This window comes from Dryobates pubescens, chromosome 6, assembly GCF_014839835.1.
Source record: "Dryobates pubescens isolate bDryPub1 chromosome 6, bDryPub1.pri, whole genome shotgun sequence".
NCBI classification, from domain to species: domain Eukaryota; kingdom Metazoa; phylum Chordata; class Aves; order Piciformes; family Picidae; genus Dryobates; species Dryobates pubescens.
Window position 1 is genome coordinate 35,918,988 of NC_071617.1, and position 21,222 is coordinate 35,940,209.

General features: G+C 36.9%; 1 protein-coding gene across 2 annotated transcripts in view; it reads left to right on the forward strand.

The window, feature by feature from the left end:
• Positions 1-21,222, forward strand: part of SDCCAG8 (SHH signaling and ciliogenesis regulator SDCCAG8) — a 111,534-nt gene that overhangs the window by 31,520 nt on the left and 58,792 nt on the right. For both annotated transcript variants that reach the window (XM_054162320.1, XM_054162321.1), the window contains exon 12: positions 11,101-11,243. In XM_054162320.1, the coding sequence (XP_054018295.1) occupies positions 11,101-11,243 (143 nt within the window). The remainder of the gene's footprint in view (positions 1-11,100; positions 11,244-21,222) is intronic.

Consider the following 21,222-nt stretch of genomic DNA (forward strand, 5'->3'; position numbering starts at 1 on the left):
ACAAAGTATTTGAAACGCTCAGGCTCAGCATCTAGCAGCTGTTTTATAGATGTGGCTCTACTAATGGAAAAAGTTTTGTATAGGACCAAATATGATCTAACATGCTAAAAGGCAACCAAAAAGGGTGTGTATATGCTTGGAGGGTTTATTTTGTTGATTTGTTATGGTATTTTTTAATTTTAACAAATGTTAATAAATCATTGCAAATTATTTTATTTAAATTAAATGAAAACACCTCATTCTCATCTAGCTTTGTATTTAAAGAAAAAGCTAGAATGTTTCATCTTACATGGCACTGAATGACAAACAATAATTGTTCTTTGGTCTCTCAGCCATGACCTGACCTTCTGGCTAAGAGAGTTGATACCTTCCTTGGCCACCATCTGTTCATAATAAATACCTTTTTTTTTTTTTAAAGTGGAGAGACAATAATGTATGAGTATTTTCATACTATTCCCATTACATGGTGCATTTTTCTATTTTAAAAGCAAAGAACCATGTTTGAGATTGTCTCTTGCTGTGTCAAAATGAGTTTACTCTTTCTTGAGCTATGATTGTATTTTCAGTTGTGCTGTGGACAAATACTATTTTTTTTTAATATGTATTTTAGTTTATATGTAGTGACTTTTAAAAAGGGAATTAAGTTATGAAGGTGTGCCAGGATACACAGAAATCCCCATATATACAATTTACATCAGTTACATATATTTATGTCAGTAAATACAAGTATATGTTTATCATACACTGATCCATATGAGGTTCTTCAAAGATGAATTTGTATTTTTTAGTAAAACTCAAGAAAGTACACTCTTTTATTCTACTGTCTCTTTTTTTGTCTTTATTACTCAGGTCTAAGAACAAATACTGTCGCCTTGGTGTGTCTACCTGTTATTAATGTTTGACATGAATATTTCTTAAAATGAGAAGCAATGTGCAGTGTTGCCATTTAAATTGAATAAGTGCTTTGTAATGTCATCCGTCATGATCCTGATTAACATTAGCATTTTGGAGGAAAGGGGGTGGGGGGGGAGTGGTAAAGGCATATACTACAGGGTTTCTCTACACAAAAATGGCATCTGTTCATCTGGCCCGATATGTTGTAAAGTAGCATAACCTACTGCCCTTTCTTTCATTCTCAGCCCTCCCATTGTGGATGTAGCTGCGCTGAAGTAACTAACAGTGCTTTTCTTAATACTTTCCCTTCTTGGGAAGAAGCTGTACAAGTTTAAAGAGTGTAACACCTTCATGGCAGTAAACTGTGCCCACACTAGGGGTTGTACTAGCACAGCTATATCAGAGAAAAGTCACGCCCTAACCTAAATAACTGTTATCAGAACAAAAATTGTGTGGCATATTTGACACAGCAGGACTTTGTTTTTGTAATATTTTTTCTGTGAATTTGGAAGCACTGTGTGGCATAATTTGTGTATTTCTAATAGAAATCATACTTCTGACACTATGAGATTGTCCTCAGATTAGCATCAATTGCTCTTTTCTGCTTTACAATGTAAAAACAAAAATGAAGTACACTGTTAATCACTTGCTTTCTATTTGTCTGTAAGTAATTTTTATTTGGGTTAGAAATCTTGCAGGCTTCAGAAAGTAAAAGTGAAAGGAGGGTGGGTTTTTTGGTTTATTTTTTGTGCAGTCCCCAACAATTTGGGTGCGATCCTTATTGCACCACTGGGAGTTGCAGTCTTCCTGTAATAAAGCAATAGGACATGTCACATCCAACTTCAGAAACTAAGTGAAGCTTTTAAATTTTATTTTGCCACATTTTGAGGAATCGGAGAAATACTTTGTATAGAAATAAATCCAAGCTGGTAATCTCAATGTGTAAAAAGCTGCTGTTTTAATATTCTGCTTAAAATTGGGCAAACGTGCATTGAAGTGGGAGGATTACAGAATTCTGTTCCCCACCTTTTAGGTGACAAAATTAAAAGCTCCAGAAATGGACCAAAACCCACTTAAGAGTTCATGAGCCCAAGTAAAATAAGTTGAGAAACACTGATACGCACAACCTATAGAAATGGAAAGAGCTACTGCATGTCAAAGCATTTTAATGCAGCGTGACAGAACTTTTACTGATGTTTCTGCACGCTATAGACCGACAATTTTGCAGACAAATAAAAATCTGGCAAATTTGTAGTTCAAAGCATTTTGCCAAAAAGTATTTGGGGAATGTTTAACTTTTTTTGTCATGAATCCATGATTTATAGTAACCCAATTTAGATGTTATAAGTGGAGAAATTACTGATTCTATCTTCACAGCAAGTAATGTAGGCCACAAATTCAGGCATGTGTCCTGGAAATACTAGTGTCCTATGCGAGACCAATGCAACCTTCTGAAAACACTGATTCACTGAAGTGTCTTTTTATTAATGGGTTTTAAGCTTTAAAATATTAGTTTTTTTCACATACTGGGACATCCAAAATATCACAGATGTTCTGAAACTTGCAAGTTTTAATAATGCAGATGAAGAAGAGTTAGGATTATGTGTTCTGTGTGTTCTTTTAACAGTCATCTACCTAAGATTTTGTGACCCCATTAGTTAGAAAGCTGCTGTGGAAGTTCTGTTCTGAGAAGAAATTCTGTAAATACTACTTGACTGGGAGGAAAAACCCAAAACCTAGTTGACAGCTTGAAATTCTTAACATCAACTTCTCTTACCTGTTCTGACATTGAGTAGGCTTTAAAAGTAGTAAGCTCAAATTCCTTTTGGACAAGAAAGCACTAAGAGAATGTGTCAAATCTTGCTATAAGTGAAACACTTTTTAATGTATCATTTTCAGTTTTGGGCATTCAATGCACTAATTTTAAAGTGGGTAAACAAGAAGGGAGTGAAATGATAGTACTTTATGCTTTGCTTTGATAGGAATTTTCTGATGTTTTCAGGAGGAGCATTTTTTTATAACTGAACTTATTAACTTACCAAGATTTTGAGGAAAAAACATTGATCTACAACCCTGAAATACATGACAAAATAAATGCTTAATTACAATTGTGATGTGACTGTTGCTGCTCTGCTATGACATTGCTTTCCTCTGTCAGTCGTCAGTTCATAAAGGATCAATGATATGAGCAGCCCCTTCATTAAATTCTTTGTCATGTTTCCATAAGAAAATGAGATTCCCAGTAGTAAAATTTTCTTAACCAACTGGTCTGCATTTTCTTTACTGTTCTGCTTCCCTCAAGCAGCTGATCTGCATAGAGGAATGATACTGCTGAACTTTATTGTTCATAGGGGTAGTTGGTCCGTGTAACCTTCATCCTTTTCTCTGTCATCCAGTGTGAGGTCACCCTGTTAATTGTTTGCAAAGCAAAATTTTTTAAGTGCGTTAAACATTATTCAAAGTAGGAAAAAAAAAAGGATAGCTTTTTGTGTAGTGTGCCATATGCACTGTATTTAAGGAAATGCTTATTTTCTAGTGCTTTGGGGTTTTTTTTCTTCTTAGGCTAGAAAAATGGTTGCTTTGTCAGTAATTGTGCTAATAATCAGAACAGTATGAGTGAAGAAGTCCTTGACTATTTCTTGTTGCTTGTTACTGCATGTTTTTTCTTTCTAGCTATTCCTTAATCTATTCCTTAAGCTGGGGTTGCTTAGCCTGGAGAAGAGGAGACTTAGGGGTGGCTTTATTGCTCTCTACAACTACCTGAAGGGGGGTTGTAGACAGGCAGAGGTCGGTCTCTTCTCGCAGGCAACGAGTACCAGGAGGACACAGTCTCAGGCTGTGCTGGGGGAGGTTTAGGCTGGAGGTTAGGAGGAAGTTTTACACAGAGAGAGTGATTGCCCATTGGAATGGGCTGGCCGAGGAGGTGGTGGAGTCACCATCTCTGGAGGTGTTCAGGAGGAGACTTGATAGGGTGCTTGGTTGCATGGTTTAGTTGGTTGGGTGGTGTTGGATGATAGGTTGGACATGATGATCTTGAAGGTCTCTTCCAACCTGGTCTGGTCTATTCTAGTCTAGTCTATTCTATTCCATTCTAATCCTGTCCAGTAAAAAGAAGAGACAGTCCCACATCAGTAATCTCAAATATGTTACTCAAATAGGAGTAAGTTTTGTTCCTCTGCTGTTTTTCAGTAATGAAATAGGAATCCCTTTCTTTTTCTGTAGGCATCCCTCCTTTTCTGAAATTCCTTTATCAGCAAGCAAACTCATCTATTTTGCTCCACCCCATTCTCCCCTCTGTCATCCATTCTGTTCTGTCCCCTCTGCCCTCCAAGGCAATCCATTTAAAAAAAAAAATAAAAAAAAAAAAATCCTGTTCCACTGTGGACAGTCACTTTCTTATCTCTGCTGGTAGCTGCTAAAATAATCTCTGGTACCTCAGTGTTGTCTCTTTAAAAGGTGACTGTAGCAAACTCTATGAGTTTACAAGTTTTGTTCCTGAAATAGTATTACAGTTCAAACATTTTGGCAAATTGAAAGCAGGTATTTACAGGGAAATAATATGGTAAAATACTTACTTAAGCTTTCAGCCATTCACTCCTGTTTCCCATGGGTATTTAACCACACTGTCCAGGGCCTGTGTTGCTTTTTGAGAGGTAGCACAAGCAATGACACCTAAGACTATTGCTTAATTGAAAAATTGTCTGTGCATGTATTCATAAATATACATATAGCAATATTAATTTTTTGTGCCCCAGCTAACAATTATAGGTAGAAAGTTTTCAAATGGATTTAAAGATGTGTGCATTTAAGAAGTCCCTCCCTCCATATGATTCATAGGAAATTCTTCTAGCACTCCTGCTCTTCCTAGCAAACTGCAACATGCTGGCATCTATTAATTCTCCATCATTTTTGAAGCAGAGAGTTTGTGGTTGCTGATACTTGCTTAGGTGGTGGCTTTTGTCTTGAGGGTCTGCCTCTTAGTAGAGCACATGGAGTACAGCCAAGTGCTGTTAGATTTCTTTGCAGTACAAGTAACAAAGTGGTCACAAGACTAGTTCTGTTTGAGGAATTTAGGAGTCACACCAGATCAGCCTAGAATACTAGCTGTCCAACAAATTACAGTCTCTGTTGCTCATCTAGGTTACGTCGTTGCTTGTCCCACTGCTCTCTAGAGGTTAATTGATTTGTGAGCCAGCCATAACGAAAACTTTTCAAAGGGACCACGTGTGTTCACTGAGGTTCTTCTCTTCTTGCGCTTCTGATCACTTTGGTTGCCTTTGACGTCACGAAACAGTTTCGCATTTCTGGTTTAGGCAAAAGAATTTGTAGAATTTGTAGCTTGTTTATGTTTTTAGTGAATTAACCTATTAGAAAGTGATGATCTTTATGGCCTTGTGTGTGTTGTATTTCTTGCTCTTTATTTGTATATTGTCACAGTTTTATAATAAATATGCTTCCAGAAAGGAGGTTTCCTCTTTAAAACCAAGTATAGTTTTCTTTAACTGATTTGAATGGGAAGCAGCAGTAATCCTGTAGAGTGCAAAAGGGGAAAAAACCATCATTGTGACGTGGTGGAGGTCAACCTCATGATGACTGCAACTCTCTTTATGAATTGGATAGTTCTTCACGTGCAATATGCTATGTCAGATGGCCATACCTGGGAGGTCTGAGGTTTAGAGACCACTCAGAACCTGGAGTTGTGTGATTGATACCAGGATTAGGATAGGAATGACTGAAAATGACCCCTGCTGCATATGAACTGATAGTCAACTTCCAAATAAAATACCTCCTACTCTTGCAATACGGACAGTCTTGGTTCTGTTGTTGTTTAAAAAAGAAACAAAACCTAACACACGCATACCAAAAAACCCAAACCAAAGCAAAAAAACCCCAACCAGACAAAAAACAAACCCCCTCAAAAACAGCACACACATAAAAAAATCCCCCAAACAAAGTTATTGTTATAGTAGGGTGTGATTATTCTGTCCCAGGTTAATTAGTGTATTAATAAATAAAAAAGGCAGCAGTGAGATCACTCATAAACAGTGCAAACATTTCCTAGTGCTGATATATAATATTTAAGTGTATGTGAATGGCCATACTGGTAGCACCTCTTACACACTAGGTCCTTAATTATAGTCTCAGTCCTGTATGCTATCACTGATCTCATTGCTTTGAAGGGCTGCTGTGGTAAATATAACAAAAGTGTGTGAGCATCTAGGCCTGTAAAATTTTACTGTGTATTAACTTGAAGTGTTTGTGTTTTCATATTGATTGCCTTTTGGGGATGCAGCTGCAAATCCCAACTACCATAGTAATTATATTTTAATTTTTATTACTTTGTTCAAATTTTTTTTCCTATTTTATGCTCTTTTGGTCTTTTAGTAATGGTGGAGAATGAAGTATGAAACAAAAAGAAAGTACTGTAAATTGACAAAAATACTTTCTCCTCCAGAATTGTTTTCTGGCAGAATTTGTGCGCTGGTATAGTCAGTGCAGAATTTATTTTTCAGGTTATACGGTGTATTTTCCTACCTGATGTATGAGCGTACTGGTGCAAGAGTGAGTGTCATAAATCACGAATTCATTTGATTTTAGCATATTTTTTATTTTATTAAAGTTATTTTTGCATTTATTTCAGAATACAAGTTGTTTTATCACTGCTTAATTATTCTAATTTGTTTTGGGGGGTTGGTGTTTTTTTTAAGTCTTTGTCTTTTTTGTCAGTTTGCTGCTATTTAAAATTCTATGAAAAACATCTGCTACTTTGGAATGTGGGGGGTTTTGTCTACATGAAGTAGAATCAGTATGAGAAGAATTAAACAATTATTTTAGTCTTTAATTTGACTTGTTCTGAATTAAATTATTGTTTCATGTTATCAGATTTTGTAGAGATGAGGAGTTACTTAGTTAATTAAATGGCACATTTTTATATCATACCTAAAATACTGTTAAGTGTAAATAATTTCAGATAATTTATGAAGAGAATATCTGAAGACTGATCCAGTGTTTGAAAAATCATCTGCTGTGTTTTCCACTAATTTGCGTGTATGTCGCTGAACGAGCAGCTCCATTGTGTTCACCTAAAAATGCATTGTGGCAATCAGAAGATAATTTTGAACTCATCATAAACTGATGACTGAGATGTGAAACACGTTTTAAAATAAGTGTTCCAAAAAAAAAAAAAAACAACCAAACCAGAAAAGTCCTATATGCTTCTAAGTGGACAACTTAAAATATAAAAGATTGCTGGTTGTAATTCTGGGGTGGGGGAAGCTGATACAGAATAACATTTTACTACAGTGGTATTTCATTAGTGCTTTACTTTTTGTTTAGTAAAACTTCTTTCTTGTAACTAATGGGATGTATGTGTGGAATGCTGTTACTGTCTTTCAGCTTACAAATAATGATGTTCCTTGAGGTTTAGCCTGCCATCTTTTAATGGCAAAGTGCCTGTTGATATTCCTGGGAATTTAGACAACTGCGGCACACAGCAGATAAAATAGTACTTTTTATATTATGTGCAGAAGTAATAAGAATATTAAAGTTGCGGAGTTAAGCACCAGAAGTTGTCTGTTCCAACCTTAATGCAGTCTTGTTGTACATATACATTATGATAATTCTGTTCCTTGTTATACTGAAAATCTGTTTCAGATTTTCTTAAATGCAAGATTGTCATCTGTCTTTTTGCAGTTCTGTGCTCCATCTCTTGTCTCTCACATACGTCGAAAAGTTAAGTACCTTGACAAAATTCTCTCGTCATTGTTGTAAAGAGCTGTATCACAAGCCATAGGCACTGAGGGATCAAATTAACACTGCATGAGAAGCAGAGTTGTCAGCAAAATACTTTAGTTGGTGGTTTCTGTTTCTCTGCCTACAGTTACACTGGAGCCCAGAGAGCAGCTGCAGAATTGCTTGCAGCTTCCCAGCAGAAGAAATGGGAATTAAAAGTAATGCAAAAACTAGTTTGAGTCTGAGTAGTTTTGGAAATATGCTGCCTGATAAAGTTCCTTGGAGGAAGAGGGAAGAACTTTCATTGATTTTGTAATTTCTCTGTGTTTTAAATTATGATTATATTGTGATGATCTAGTGATGGGCTGGACTTGGCATATTTCAGCATAGAGTGTATTTGTGAGACTGTTACTGTTTGCAGGAGAGAAGAGAGGGTTGGTTTTTATTCTGTGGACATGTCCAGATTTGTGAGCCTTCGTACGTTTCAAACTATTACCTGAGTTTTTACATCAAAGTAACATGTAGTGTTCATAGTATGGCCTATTTTCAGCATGAAGATGTGTGGCTCATACCAAAATACTTTCAATGAGATCTTTATGGCATTTCAGAAAGAGGTATCAGTGAAAATTCTTCTAAATACACCTGGATTAGATGCTTCTCATCTCTGAGTCAGTGTTAGTGTGTTCTCTTAGGTGGCATTTTTCTGCCATCCTTTTTCCATGAAGTTGTCTGCTGTTTCTTCAATGTCCATTGCCAGAATTCTTGTACAGAATTCATATAGCTCACACTGAGTACCTATAAATTAATTTATTTCCATATATGCTTACAGATATTCACAAATGCACTTGTGTGCGTGTAAAGCAGCTGATTCTGAATGTTAGAGTTACTGGTGGAAGTAGTAGAAGTAGAATTGCTCTTCAAAATCTGTGTTTGCTTTCTTGATACTTTCTATAGAAAGTGCAAGATTCCTATGACTCCTTAAAGAGCCTGTCATAGAGTCGCTGTCTGAGAATTTCCTTCTACACTTTCATGACAACTGAAATCTGTGTATGTATTCTAGGGTTAAACCCTGCAGGGTCAACATCTGGCTGATGAAAGCAGAAGATTTTCACCAGAGGTTCTTGCACTTGGTATTTGCTTCCTTCTGTGGGTCTGTGTTAAAACCTGACTGAGCCTGTTTAACTCTAGGCAATGGTGTAAAGCCCATCTGTTCCTTGAAACTTTTCCCTGAAGGAGTGATCTAGAGTGTTTATGTTCTCAGCTGTGGTTGTGCTTTTTCAAATACTTAGTTGATGCTTTTCAACTAACCTGTGGTTTGGTTTTTTTAAAGGTATGTTGAATGGATGTATTCTTAAAGCATGTTGCAGAAATTGCCTGTCTTTAACTTGTAAAGACAATGAAGAATTCCTGTCCCTGTTTACTGAAATAATATTAATGAACAGACACTGTTAAGAGAAGTGTGTAGAGAACCCACGGAAAGTTCTGTTGTTTATAATATGCAAAAGTCTCTGGAAATATGTGAAAATGCAAAGCATATGTAACTGAATGCCTTTACACACCTGGTTTTCAGATACTCTGACAGTGTAATAGGTGGTTACAATCTTTAAACAGGAAGAGTACTAACGGTTTTGCAGATAGTTTCACTGTCTTTTTATTTCAACTTGGAATTACTGATTTAATTTGGTAGGTGGGTCTAATAAAATTTCCTTCATGAACCTTCACTGAGCACTCTTTGGGGAGAAAGCATACAGTTAAGTAATTAGCAAATTTAGAATTAAAAAAAATTACACTGTGACCCCTTTTTCTGGATGAAGATACTGTATTTGTGACATCATGACTTGATGTAAGTGGTTTAGGTTAACATTTTCATGGGAGGAAAAGAGACAACATTATTAAGAAGGTGCTTCAAGTGCAAATGTTGGGACCAATTTATATGAATTTGTTCTTATGTTTGAGTGAATTATTAACTGAAGAAGACATTGAGGCTTTTCTACATGAGAAAGCTATCACAAAATAAGTTATCATGATAGCTAGTCAGCACTAACTCCATATGAACAATTTTATTTTGTACTACAAATGACCATTAACACATCAGTTGACTGAAAAAAACATGTAAGTTACCTCCAGCCCCAATGAAGAATAAATGTTAGTGCAGCATAGTTACTACATGATAAAATCTCATTATTAGCATGTTCTGTATTCCACTAGCCTCCTTTAAAGCATTCTTAGGACAAAGTATTGCATCATAGGTGTATCTCTACAGGTGCTTGCATGTTATAGAATCATAGAACCAATAAGGTTGGAAAAGACCTCAGAGATCATCAAGTCCAACCTGTCACCCAACACCTCATGACTAACTAAGCCATGGCTTCAAGTGCCACATCCAATCCCCTCCTGAACACCTCCAGTGACAGTGACTCCACTACCTCCCTGGGCAGCTCATTCCAATGACCAATTACTCTTTCTGGGAAGAACTTTCTCCTCACCTCGATCCTAAACTTCCCCTGTCACAGCTTGAGACTGTGTCCTCTTGTTCTGGTGCTGGTTGCCTGGGAGAAGAGACCAACCCCCACCTGGCTACAACCTCCCTTCAGGTAGTTGTAGAGAGCAATAAGGTCTCCCCTGAGCCTCCTCTTCTCCAGGCTAAACAACCCCAGCTTCCTTAGCCTCTCCTCACAGGGCTGTGCTCCAGACCTCTCCCCAGCTTTGTTGCCCTTCTCTGGACTTAGAGCAAAATGTATTTGTTCAAAAAATGTTTATATTGTTGACATTATAATTCAATTAGAGGCTGCAAGTCCCTTATGCTTCACTGTGCTCAAAAGTACTGGACATGCAAATTTACCTGTTGTTATTTGTAAAAATAACATGTTTGGGTTACTTACTATTTTTAGTGGACATAAAGGGACTAATGATGTTAATGAAATGACAGGATTGACAGCAACTGGTGTGGTTAGGTTCCCAGGTATAAGTCAAGTAACCTGTTTTCGACAATGGTAAAATCACAAAATTACCTTTATTCCTGTATGTAATATTATGTAACTATGACAAAGTAAAATTTATGTGTTGTTGCTTGTGTAATAGGCAAGCAAAATAAATGACCATAAGAGCTATCCTATATCCAGCTGTTTCTGAAGATCACCACAGTTCTGCAACAACTTCTGGCTTTCTAGCCAGCCTTTGTGTGAATAAATAAAAAAAATCATTGACTGCACCTATCTGTTAAGGTCTGTGAAGACAAGAACATCGATGGTATATTTATGTCTTTAAATATGATACACATTCTGGCTTTTCATAAGAATGCAACTTCAAATACTGTAATTTGCTGGTTTTGCAGTTTTTATCAACAAACTACTGTTCTAAAGCAAAATCGTGCATTATTTTTCAGGAGCTTTGATCACAGTAGAGTTTGTTGTCTTGAAATACATCTCTCTGCATTTCTTAAATATACTTTCCTTGGTTCTACAATTTTCTAAGAAAATAGAAAAACTGGGATTAGAGCTGAATGGAAACAAACAGCGTTTGGAACAAGCTCAGCAGGATGTGAGAGGAGCCAGAGAGGAGTGCCTAAAACTGACAGAACTACTGAGTAAATCTGAGCACCAACTGCACCTCACCAGGTACCCCTTATCCTATTACATGCTGTAGTACCAATTTCATTCTGCTGATTTTTTGCCACAGGTTTCCCCACAGTCATTACAAATACTTGCACTCATTGACTACAAGGGCAGCACTTAGTCATGTTACTCATGGAGACTGAAATAACTGAGTTATCAACTGTGGAGTGAGTTATGAACTCTAATTTATGAAGAAAAAAAAATACTAGTTTGAAGATAAGGCAATGTTCAGGGGATGAGGTAGATGAGGTAGAATGCTTTCGGGTAGGAAGAATAGCAGGGCGAGAGTGCAGGTATGTTCTTTTTGCTGTGGTTGTGTTTGGTAGGACAAAGATACTTTAAACATCATTTGAGACTGTGGTGTACAGCTGCACCTTTAAGTGTAAGAGTTCTTAGATGAATAATCTGAAGTTTCTGCAGCAGAATCACCAGGAAAGCATAAATTAACATAATTGTGTTAGGCTTCATTGAAGATTAAACAATCAAAATGTAATATTAATGTCTGAATAGGAGACAGGCTCAAGTAGGTGAGTAGGCTTTTTAAATCACTAGCTTTGTAATGGAAACGCTGTGACAAGAGACTTTGCCTGACTTTATTCCATTCTTGGATATAGCTCCCAATGCCATTTATTGTACAACTCATTATGCATTTCTAGAAAACACCAGAAGGTTAACAAGCCAATTATGATTGCAGCTTGAATTTTGGTAACTGCAAGAATTTTTCCTTTTGCCACAGAAAATGCTATCATCTGACTGTTTATGGAGTTTTGGTTGTGTGGATTTTGTTTTGTTCCATCCCCTTGCATGATAATCCAGAAACAAATTTGGCAGCTTTTACTCAGTCCTTAAGGAAAAAAATTAAGTTATCTTAAATATTACATGGTGGGGGAAAGCCCTGAGACTTCTATCACTTAACAGAAATCTGCATGTTTATCCAAGTCTTAACTCTTCAGGCTTTGTGAGAATTCTGCCATTGAGTAAATGGAAGTAAAATAGAACCTCATCTAAACTATTAAATTCAATGAATCTATCTTTTTTTTTTTATTCAGCTACATTTCTGTGTAATTCTGAGCACGGTTGTTTAACAGATGGAAGAAAGTACCACTCTAACAGCCTGTATTTAGAGAAAAAATATGCTAGAGGTTAATGAACTTGAAAAAAGTTTTGGGTGAGTTGTTAAGATATCTAAAGTTTGGATTTAGCAGAACTTTATTAATAATGATTTGTTGTGATAGTTAACCAAATGGCTTACCACGCTTCTTTTAGCAAAAGGCTGATTATATGCAGTAGAGCTCTGGATATCTTGGAGGAAATCTGACTAGCTAATTTTTTAATTTTTTTATTTGTGAAAACACTCAACTTGTAAAAATGGCAACTATTGCCTGCTTTTACATATCACTGGATGTAATTAAACTTGCATTTCTTAAAGCTGGATGTGTAACATGCAGATGATTCAAGTACCTTTTCAATCTATGGTCTCTGACTTTGGGAAGTTGCTGAGATGCAAATCATTGGAGCCTGGGAACAGCATTTTGGGCAAGTAATGCTCTGTGCTGGCCTTGTTTTCCTACAATTTCACAGATGTCTGCTTTTTGAGACAGATGCTGAGCTGCCACGGCTTCTTTGTCTGACTTAGTGCAGCCACTCTTCTGCAATGTCCTAATCTTTTTTTTTTTTCCCTTTTTCCTTCCCACTTCATGTTATGGCCTCTGCCTATAAGCATGTTTATAAGTATCAAAATATTTACTGTGCTGAAATGTAATTGTAAGAAAATTGTAGAAGCATGGGAAATAGGTTCAAATCTTTCTCGATACTCCCCAAATTCTGTAATATTTTGTTTTCTGTTGGGTTTTGTGTCTCCATCTTCAAATAGAGTGTCTGTCTGCTTTCCAGGAATACATTAGGTGTTGTTGCTGTCATGAATGAAGAGAAGGGGGTGGAAAAATTAGATGAGAGATTCATTGCTCCTAAACAATTTCCTATTCTACCTGTGTGCTTGGATTCATAGGGCAGGGTTAGAGACATTCTCATATAGCTGTCTATTTTCCCTGAGTCACAGAGGAAAAGATCTTCTACTGAAATGAAACCTTTCTTTAGCCTGTTCACTTTTTCATCCTTTCAGATCACTTCCCACTGGAACAGGTTTTCTGTATTAGTGAAAGTGTAAAAGATACAGCTCTGGTGTTAGTTCTGCATTTTGAGCTCAGTATGTTTTTAATGATTGGTACATCCATGACTATTACTTGTGAACTTCTATTTGCCTATCATCTCCCTTATTTCATTCTTTATTCCCTTCACCTCAACTGGCAGCTGTGCCAGTGAAAATACTCCCTTGAAGGGCAGTGGTAATAGCAATTCTATGGGGGTTATAGACCCATTCACTGTGGCTCTTGCCAAGGAAAACAGATTTTAATCTCTAGACTCCTGCCTGTGGGAGTTTGCTGCAGAAATGGCACTGATTTAGTTTGTCTCTTGGGTATTTTGGCCTTGGCCTTGTCTTACTGATTCCTCTCTTTTCAGAAGAGGACCAGCTGGTCCACTCCAAGTCTTCTCACAATGCTGGACTTGAGGGAGGCCTGTACTGCTGTTATATGGTTGTAGGTAGTCCTTCTGTTGCCTTGCATGACCTGTCTCTGTTGTTCTGGCAAAAGTTAAAGGTAGCTGAGAGGGGATACAGAAATAATCCAGTATTTTGTGTGAATTATTAAATTACTAAGGAGAAAAACTCTTCACTCATCCACTGATTCTAAGTTTGCATATTGTAAACAAATAGAATGCAGAACTTTGTGGTTGAATTTATAAAAAATGAGATAGTAAATATTATATGAATGGATTAAATCAGAAAACATGTAGTCTATGTCTTAATGAGGAAAAAAAGATGATCTGCAGAACTGCACTTTTCTCCAGGATCTCTCTGCTGTATCCTAGTTTTCAGACACCATTGATTGATTACCAAGTAAACAGTGTCTAAGTTAACAAAATGTACTTGTTAAAATTAGCTATTCTAAACCATTGCCACCGAGTTTAAAAATGCCTTTTATTGTCACCTTTCTTCCCAGAGCAGTATGTTCCTTAGAAATCCCATTCTGTTAACATGCATTTCCTGCTACTGAATCTAGTTAGTAATTCTAATAGGTATATCTTCAAATAACTGGGAAAATCCAAAACTTCTGTGTAGCACTGATTGTCAGTCATGTGACTTTGCAGTTGGCATCATGCTTTGAGACTGACCATGGTGTATAAAATTTCAAATTCATGGTTATTTGTACAAGAGTTACCATAGTAGGAGAATTATAAGAAATTACTTCTGAAGTCAATGTTAAATTGCCTTGACTTTGGCAAGGCTGGGTCTTGCTGATGAGGCTTATCTGGATCCATTCTTCAGAGTGGAACACACACAGATTTCTAATTGTTTAAAATCATGTCAGTAGGCTAGTTGGAAAAAAAAAATCACATAAAATATGCAAGGTGTTAACAACTTGCCCAGATCTTAGCATGTCATCTGATTTAATAAAATCACTATTCTTTTGTAGTGAAAGCAGTGTGAAAAATTCTTCCTCTTTTTGTTTCAAAACAGATATGAAGTTATTATTTGTTTCAGTTACAGTCAGAGGTAGTTCCTGCTTACATATGCCTCAATAGATAAATCCTCAGCAGCAAGGGAATCACTGAAATTCAAAACTGGTCTTTTAGAAGAACTAAAGAGAGCTCCAATTGATCCTCATCAAGCTACATTGAGTCCCCAACTCACTTTCTTGAAGCACAGAGTTTTATATTGTAGTGAGTCAGTGGGTATTGTCGTTCTCAGTGACTAATCTTTTCCCTATTACAAGATATTTCTGTTCTCCCTGCTTTTGAAAATGCTGTGGCCTCTAGAAAGCAGCATATCGAAGAAAGCTGCATTTGAGAGTGCAGCAAGTTTTAGCAGCGCTATGGTCTTCTTGCTGTTCATTGGTCCTTCATGCTAGTTTCAGCTACTCCTTTGACGCTTATTTGGATTACATGTATAATAAAGTGCATAAATCTATGTTTCCACCTCCAGGTTCCTGTGGCATTATTTAGTCACTGAAGCTTTGATGTTGAGCTGTATGTTGTCACCAGTGTTCCTTGTTGGAACTGCAGCATGTCTCATACATTGATTTTCCCTATTTAAGTGATGTTATTAAATGATAAAATGTAAACGAACTTCTTGGTGGCTTTAGGTCTTCCAGGGAACTGTACCATACTTTATACGAAAAAACCCCAATAGATAATATAGATAGATCTATAGATATCTATAGATATAGATAGATCTATAGATATCTATATATCTATAGATAATAGATATATAATATCTGTTAGTTAGCAGCACACTCACTGCCATGATCTTACCAGCAACTTCAGCATGTCAGAAAGAGTCTGCTGTCTGTACTTGAAAGGAGGTAACATTCAAAGAAATGATGTCACTAATACTAAATGATTGAGATGATAGGTGTTCCTATACTGACTCATGAAAGCACCAATAACACTGAAATTAGGGCTGGAAGGAGGGTGAAAGAGAGTGGAGAGGCAGAAATGAGATATAAACAGTTACTGATTTCTAATATATATTTTTTTAATGTATTCTATTCATCTTGTACACAACCATTTTTATTGAAGTGCAGGAAGGAGTATAACATGAAACAACTCTGATAATTAATGAACTTTGTAGATTCTGCTTCATATGTTTACTCTTGGTTAAATTTAGGGACGATTGCAACTGTTGTTGCGATTCAGTCAACATTTATTTCTATCTGCTTTTCATATATACAAAGGCATCGGGATGCCAGAAAATAAACTGTTAACGGAGAATTAACTTCTTTGGCACGCTTTCATACTTATCTTCCAAATTAAAGAAAATGAAATGGGCAGAAGCAGAGTGTAGATTACCTCCTTTTTGTCAAAAATGGTGGGAATTTGAAAATTAATAATAAAAAAGGGAACAGATGCAGTAACATGCCAGAGGGAGATTAATGTGGAGAGTAAAATCTGTGAGCAACAAAACTGAAGCAAACTGAATCAGTGGGAGGTGGTTGTACAATCAAAATCAGGATAAAAGAGAAATTACAAACAACCCTGCACTTGTCAAAGTAGTAGTAATGAAATCCTGACTCTGCCAGCAGTGAGAACCTGTGTTAGCACTTTGGGGTAAGGCCGGGAGCCGGGTGCCAGGTAGGAGGGCAGCGCGAGGCTGCTGGGCGGCAGCCATCGCGTGTGGAACAGATGGCAGGGAAAGCTGGCCGGGGAGGGGCTCCTTCGCAGAGCTAATCAGACAGTAACGGATAGGGCAGCTGGGAGGACTGACCACCGAGAGGCAAGCGGCGGGGTAGCCGCAGCCTTCCATGATGTGTGCAGTGGTGTGCCCACCGGCCAGAGAGAAGACCTTGCAATGTCTTTTCTGTGCTGCAGCCACACAAACTTCGGAAGCATGCGGCACACCTTGCCCTAGGTTAGGGGACAGGAGAGGTGCAGGCTGCTCTCTGTGCTGGCAGTGTGGCCCACTTAGGTGTGTAATACCCCCTTGTACCTGAAAAAATACGTTTGCTCTCGGTTCTGTTGTAAGGTTACCTGTTTTCATATTTTATCATAGCAACATAGTGAATGTGGAATTTGGCAATTGACAGAAATAACAAAAGCACGTGGGTCCAGGGACTGATCCGGCATACTGATAAAACTTTGCTCATGTTAAAGGAGGGGAAAGCCGTAGGTCGGCACCTTCCCACAGGGTTGGGCCCCTCCGATGAATGAAACCAGTTTTCTGATGTTTTATTTTTGCTTGGAGGAGGCACTTCCCTCTTCATAAATTACAGTTTTTGAGGAATGAATGGAGGTCTGAACCTTTTGATCTTGAGTCACCTGAATAATTTGACTGGGATGAGAGTAAAGATCAATGGGATTTCTTGTGCAAGTAAGAGGTAGTCATGTGCAAGGGGATTACAAGGTCATGCCCTGCAGCTTGAAAGAGAAATGAAAACAAAATTTTATCAAGAAAAGGGGGAAATAAAATCCTGAAGTGGAGCAAGAGAGACCTGGCCTCTTATTGCCCAGATTTGTTTGATTGGAATATGATACTTTTTTACACAATTTAACAACAACAACAAATTTAAAAAAAAAAATATATATATATATATACACATACATCTTTCTGTGTCTACTTTTTTGAACTTCTAGAGCTCTCGTCTGCAGAAGGTTTATAGCTTGGCTCAATTATTCATTTTGAGCAGGGAGGGGAGGAAACATTACAGGGATTTGAAATAGGTGGTATAACATAGCCATATGCTATTTATGCAGCAGTTTCTGCAGTAAATCTAATTTGGTGCTGTCAAAAAAAATTAGACTTATTTGGTATAGCAGCACATTAGTAAATGATGGTGGTAGCTTTGAAAGTTGTCATTCACTTTGCTTTACTCGCAATAGAATCTTGCTAATCTTTTTTCCTTCCTTTTTCCCCAAGCAACTCTGTAAAAATGTCTTAGTTCTTTGTCCTGCAGCTGTAGAAACTGCAAAATTTTCCACAACTGAAAAGGTCTTGATTTAAGGTAACTGACAAAGAGGATGGAAGAAAGAATAACTTCTATTTTGTTAGCAATTATACAAATGTGTATAGGCGGAAAAATCAATAAAGTGGTGAGAGATAAATTTCTCCTTTGCCTACAGGTTTTCATAGTGCAGCTGAAATTGTTTATCTGATTACGTAGCATGTAGATAAATTAGCTGCTCTGCGTTATTATAGAAGGTAAAATATTTTACCTGCCATGGTAAGACCATATGCTGCTTTATGAAGACTGATACTGAATGATTTGAAATAAATCGGCTCTGTCGTCTTCTGACAGTGCCTTGCAGAAGTTTTGAAGCTGATATACTTTGTGTCAAGATAATACACAATTATTTACATATATTTCTATTTAATAATTTAAATGTAGTTAAGGTGATTGTGTAAAACATGTAAAGGCTGTTGATGAAGTGTAAAAGGGAAAGAAAGAAGATATCATTAAAAGAAGTGAAGAATAAAACCAAAAATATGTGTTAAATTTGAATATGGATGTCTTTGTAAATTACTTTTTGGATAATTTATTGTCCAAACCCACAAATATATAAAGGAAAAGACAGTTAATATATTTTCAGGTTTTAGTCTTAAGTTAATCTAAAATTTTCTCCATAGCATTTAAACTGCAACTGGTTGCATCAAATTTCTCTAATGATTTCATCTTTTATACATCACATCAGTTCATTGAGGTGGCCAAATTGCTGCTGCATGCAGTGTGGTTCAGGAGCAGTGATAATACTTCTAGCACTTTGGAGCAAGCAGTGAATTCTGATGAAATGCAGAGGAGACTAACTGCTGTAGAAAACAAAAGTCTTTATAAGGTCTTTGTTTTGAGCAGCTATTATTCATCATTAATAGATTTATACATGTGTATCAAATATTTACTTTGATCTTGTTCAAATTAGTTATCTGTTTGTATGACTAATAACAACAGGATAATGATTTATTTTTTTTTTGAGCCATAAAGATACTTAAGACACATGTAATAAAGGCTACTGGAAGTTTTTCTGAATTTGCTACTGAAAAAATTATTCTGGTTATCTTTATTTTTGACTTGTTCCAGGGATTTTCTCTCAAGTGCATGTGAAAGCTTGTTTTAATGACAAGATAAAACGTTTTTTTATATCAGCACTTGGTATTGTGACCTTAATTTTAAAAACTGCCTTTTGCTTTCGAGAGGGTATTCAAACTTGTTTATTTTGTGCAGTCACAGTGCAAAAAATTTCTCCTAAAATTCTTGCCTAGAAAAAAAATTCAACAGAGATACCAAAGGGTCCTCAACTGGGGACTTTATCAGACTTGACATTGAAGAGCATCAAACTACAGGTTGTCATCTCTGGAGCAGGTAGCTGGTGGATGGAGGAAGGAAGAAAAAAATCACCAGAGCATGCCAGCTCTGGCTGCCTTGCAAGCTCTGCTCACCCTGTTGCTCAGTGCCCTTGTGGTCAGAGGGAGACTGTGTGCTGGAAGATGCCTGTCCTGAAAGAGCAGATGAGCGCAGCCTCTGCTGTTGTCTGCTTGACAGGGCTGACCTCCTTCCCCTGGCTGTGCTGGCAGTGTGGCAAGCTTAATAGCATGCCATTGTTGGTTATCCCTGTGTTCTGTGTGGTTTGAGTATCAGACTACATTTTTGTAGAAATAGGAGCAACTCTGCTTGATTACCTTCTCCTTGTTAAGTTGCTTTTACGAGGCTTAAATCAAACTGCAGGATTAAAGTTTCTCTGGTGGGACGCTGCTGCATATTCTATTTAGTTTAGAGTTTCCCTTCTATTTCAGTGCTTTTCTTCACCTACATGTAGTTACTTATAGAATAATATCATAGCATCAGAAAGCATTCCATTGCAAATGCAGGGACTAATCCCTATATAAAGGATGTATCAGTATTTAAGTTATTATTCAGTTAAACTCGTGCAGTGTTTGTCATTGCAATTTTTATTAGAGTCAAATTCAGACCTAACGTAAGTATAACTGCATTTCTGCTAATGAGATTGGATTGCCTCCTGGATTTGCTCCCAGAAAGCTTTACTTTAAATTCATTTGTGGTAAAAGGGTAATAAAAATGGGTGGTTCATTATAATTGCTTACGAAACTTTAAATATGTATTTTAATTTTTGTACTGTACTTAATCCTGGTGAAATGTCTGATTTTTTAAAAAAAATATTTATTTTTAAAGGATATCCAGGGTTTGCAGTGAAATTGAAAGGTATCTCTTATTTTAGATGAATGAGACTGTTGAGGAGGTTACTTAATAATTCAGGAGCTTGTGGTTATCAGAATGTATTCCTGAAAAGAAATGTGAGCACAGGAATTGCCAAAAATAATGTATCCTGTTGACAATGTGAATTTAGTCTCGGCCCTGACTAGCAATCTTTGTAATTTGTCTCAACATGGAAGGCATTATTTTAACAAAGAGTTGCATATGTGTTTTGCAAGGCTTAAAAACAGAGAAAGGGGAAAAAAAAAAAAAAAGAGGATTTTTTTTTTTTAGTGTTGCATTTGAAACATCAGTAGGTAAGTTAAAAAAAACAATACTACAGATGAAATAATTTACAGTGAATAATGCTGTTGATCGGTTTAAGGTTTCACTGTAAACTTATTCAGCTGTTCTCATTTTCTCTTTGTATTTTTAGTGGTGTTAAAATGACAGTCAAAAGCTTTTGTTTATTATTTTATTTGTAATATTTTTATTAGCCTTTTCCACCTCTTTGCTTAGCTCTGGAAGTCTGTCTTAGGTTACAGATATACGTACATGAAAAACACATTAGCTGTTAGAGTTAATGAATGATGATTAAAATCTATTCTTTTGCTTCTGTATTATTTCTCCAATACCCCAAACTGATATTCACAAACAGGGGACTGTAAAGAACTTCATCTTCTGCTGGTTAGCAGAAGTGGATTTAAATCCACACCGACAGTTCATTTGACAATGACCTTGAGGGGCTTTGCTTCTTGAAGAAGAAAGCAGAAGCTTGCGGTAAACAAAGTTCACTTCTGACAGATGGATTGAATGACAGAAAGGTTGCGAGTGCCAGAATAGCCCTGGCAGAGGAGGAAATGTTCAGTGGAATCCAACAGGAGAGGAGGTGTGAACAGGTGCAGGGTTGCTGACGGAAGGGGAACCAGATGGAAGGAGCCAGAGCCAGTTTATTTAAAGGAAAAGGCAGAAAACACTGAAAGGCTGTGCGATCAGTGGCTAAAAGTGTGCATGGAAGAAGGTAAAAATTCACAAAGCAAAACTGCACAGTGGGATATCTAACACTTAACATAATGGTAGTAATTTGTGAGTTTCATTTTAAAGTTGCTATTGAAATATGTTTCTCCCTTACTCCTGACGGCAATAAAGGAGAGGTTTATAACCTGACCAAAAAAAAAAACCCCGAAAACGTACTGCTTGTCCATTTTTGCTAATACTGATGT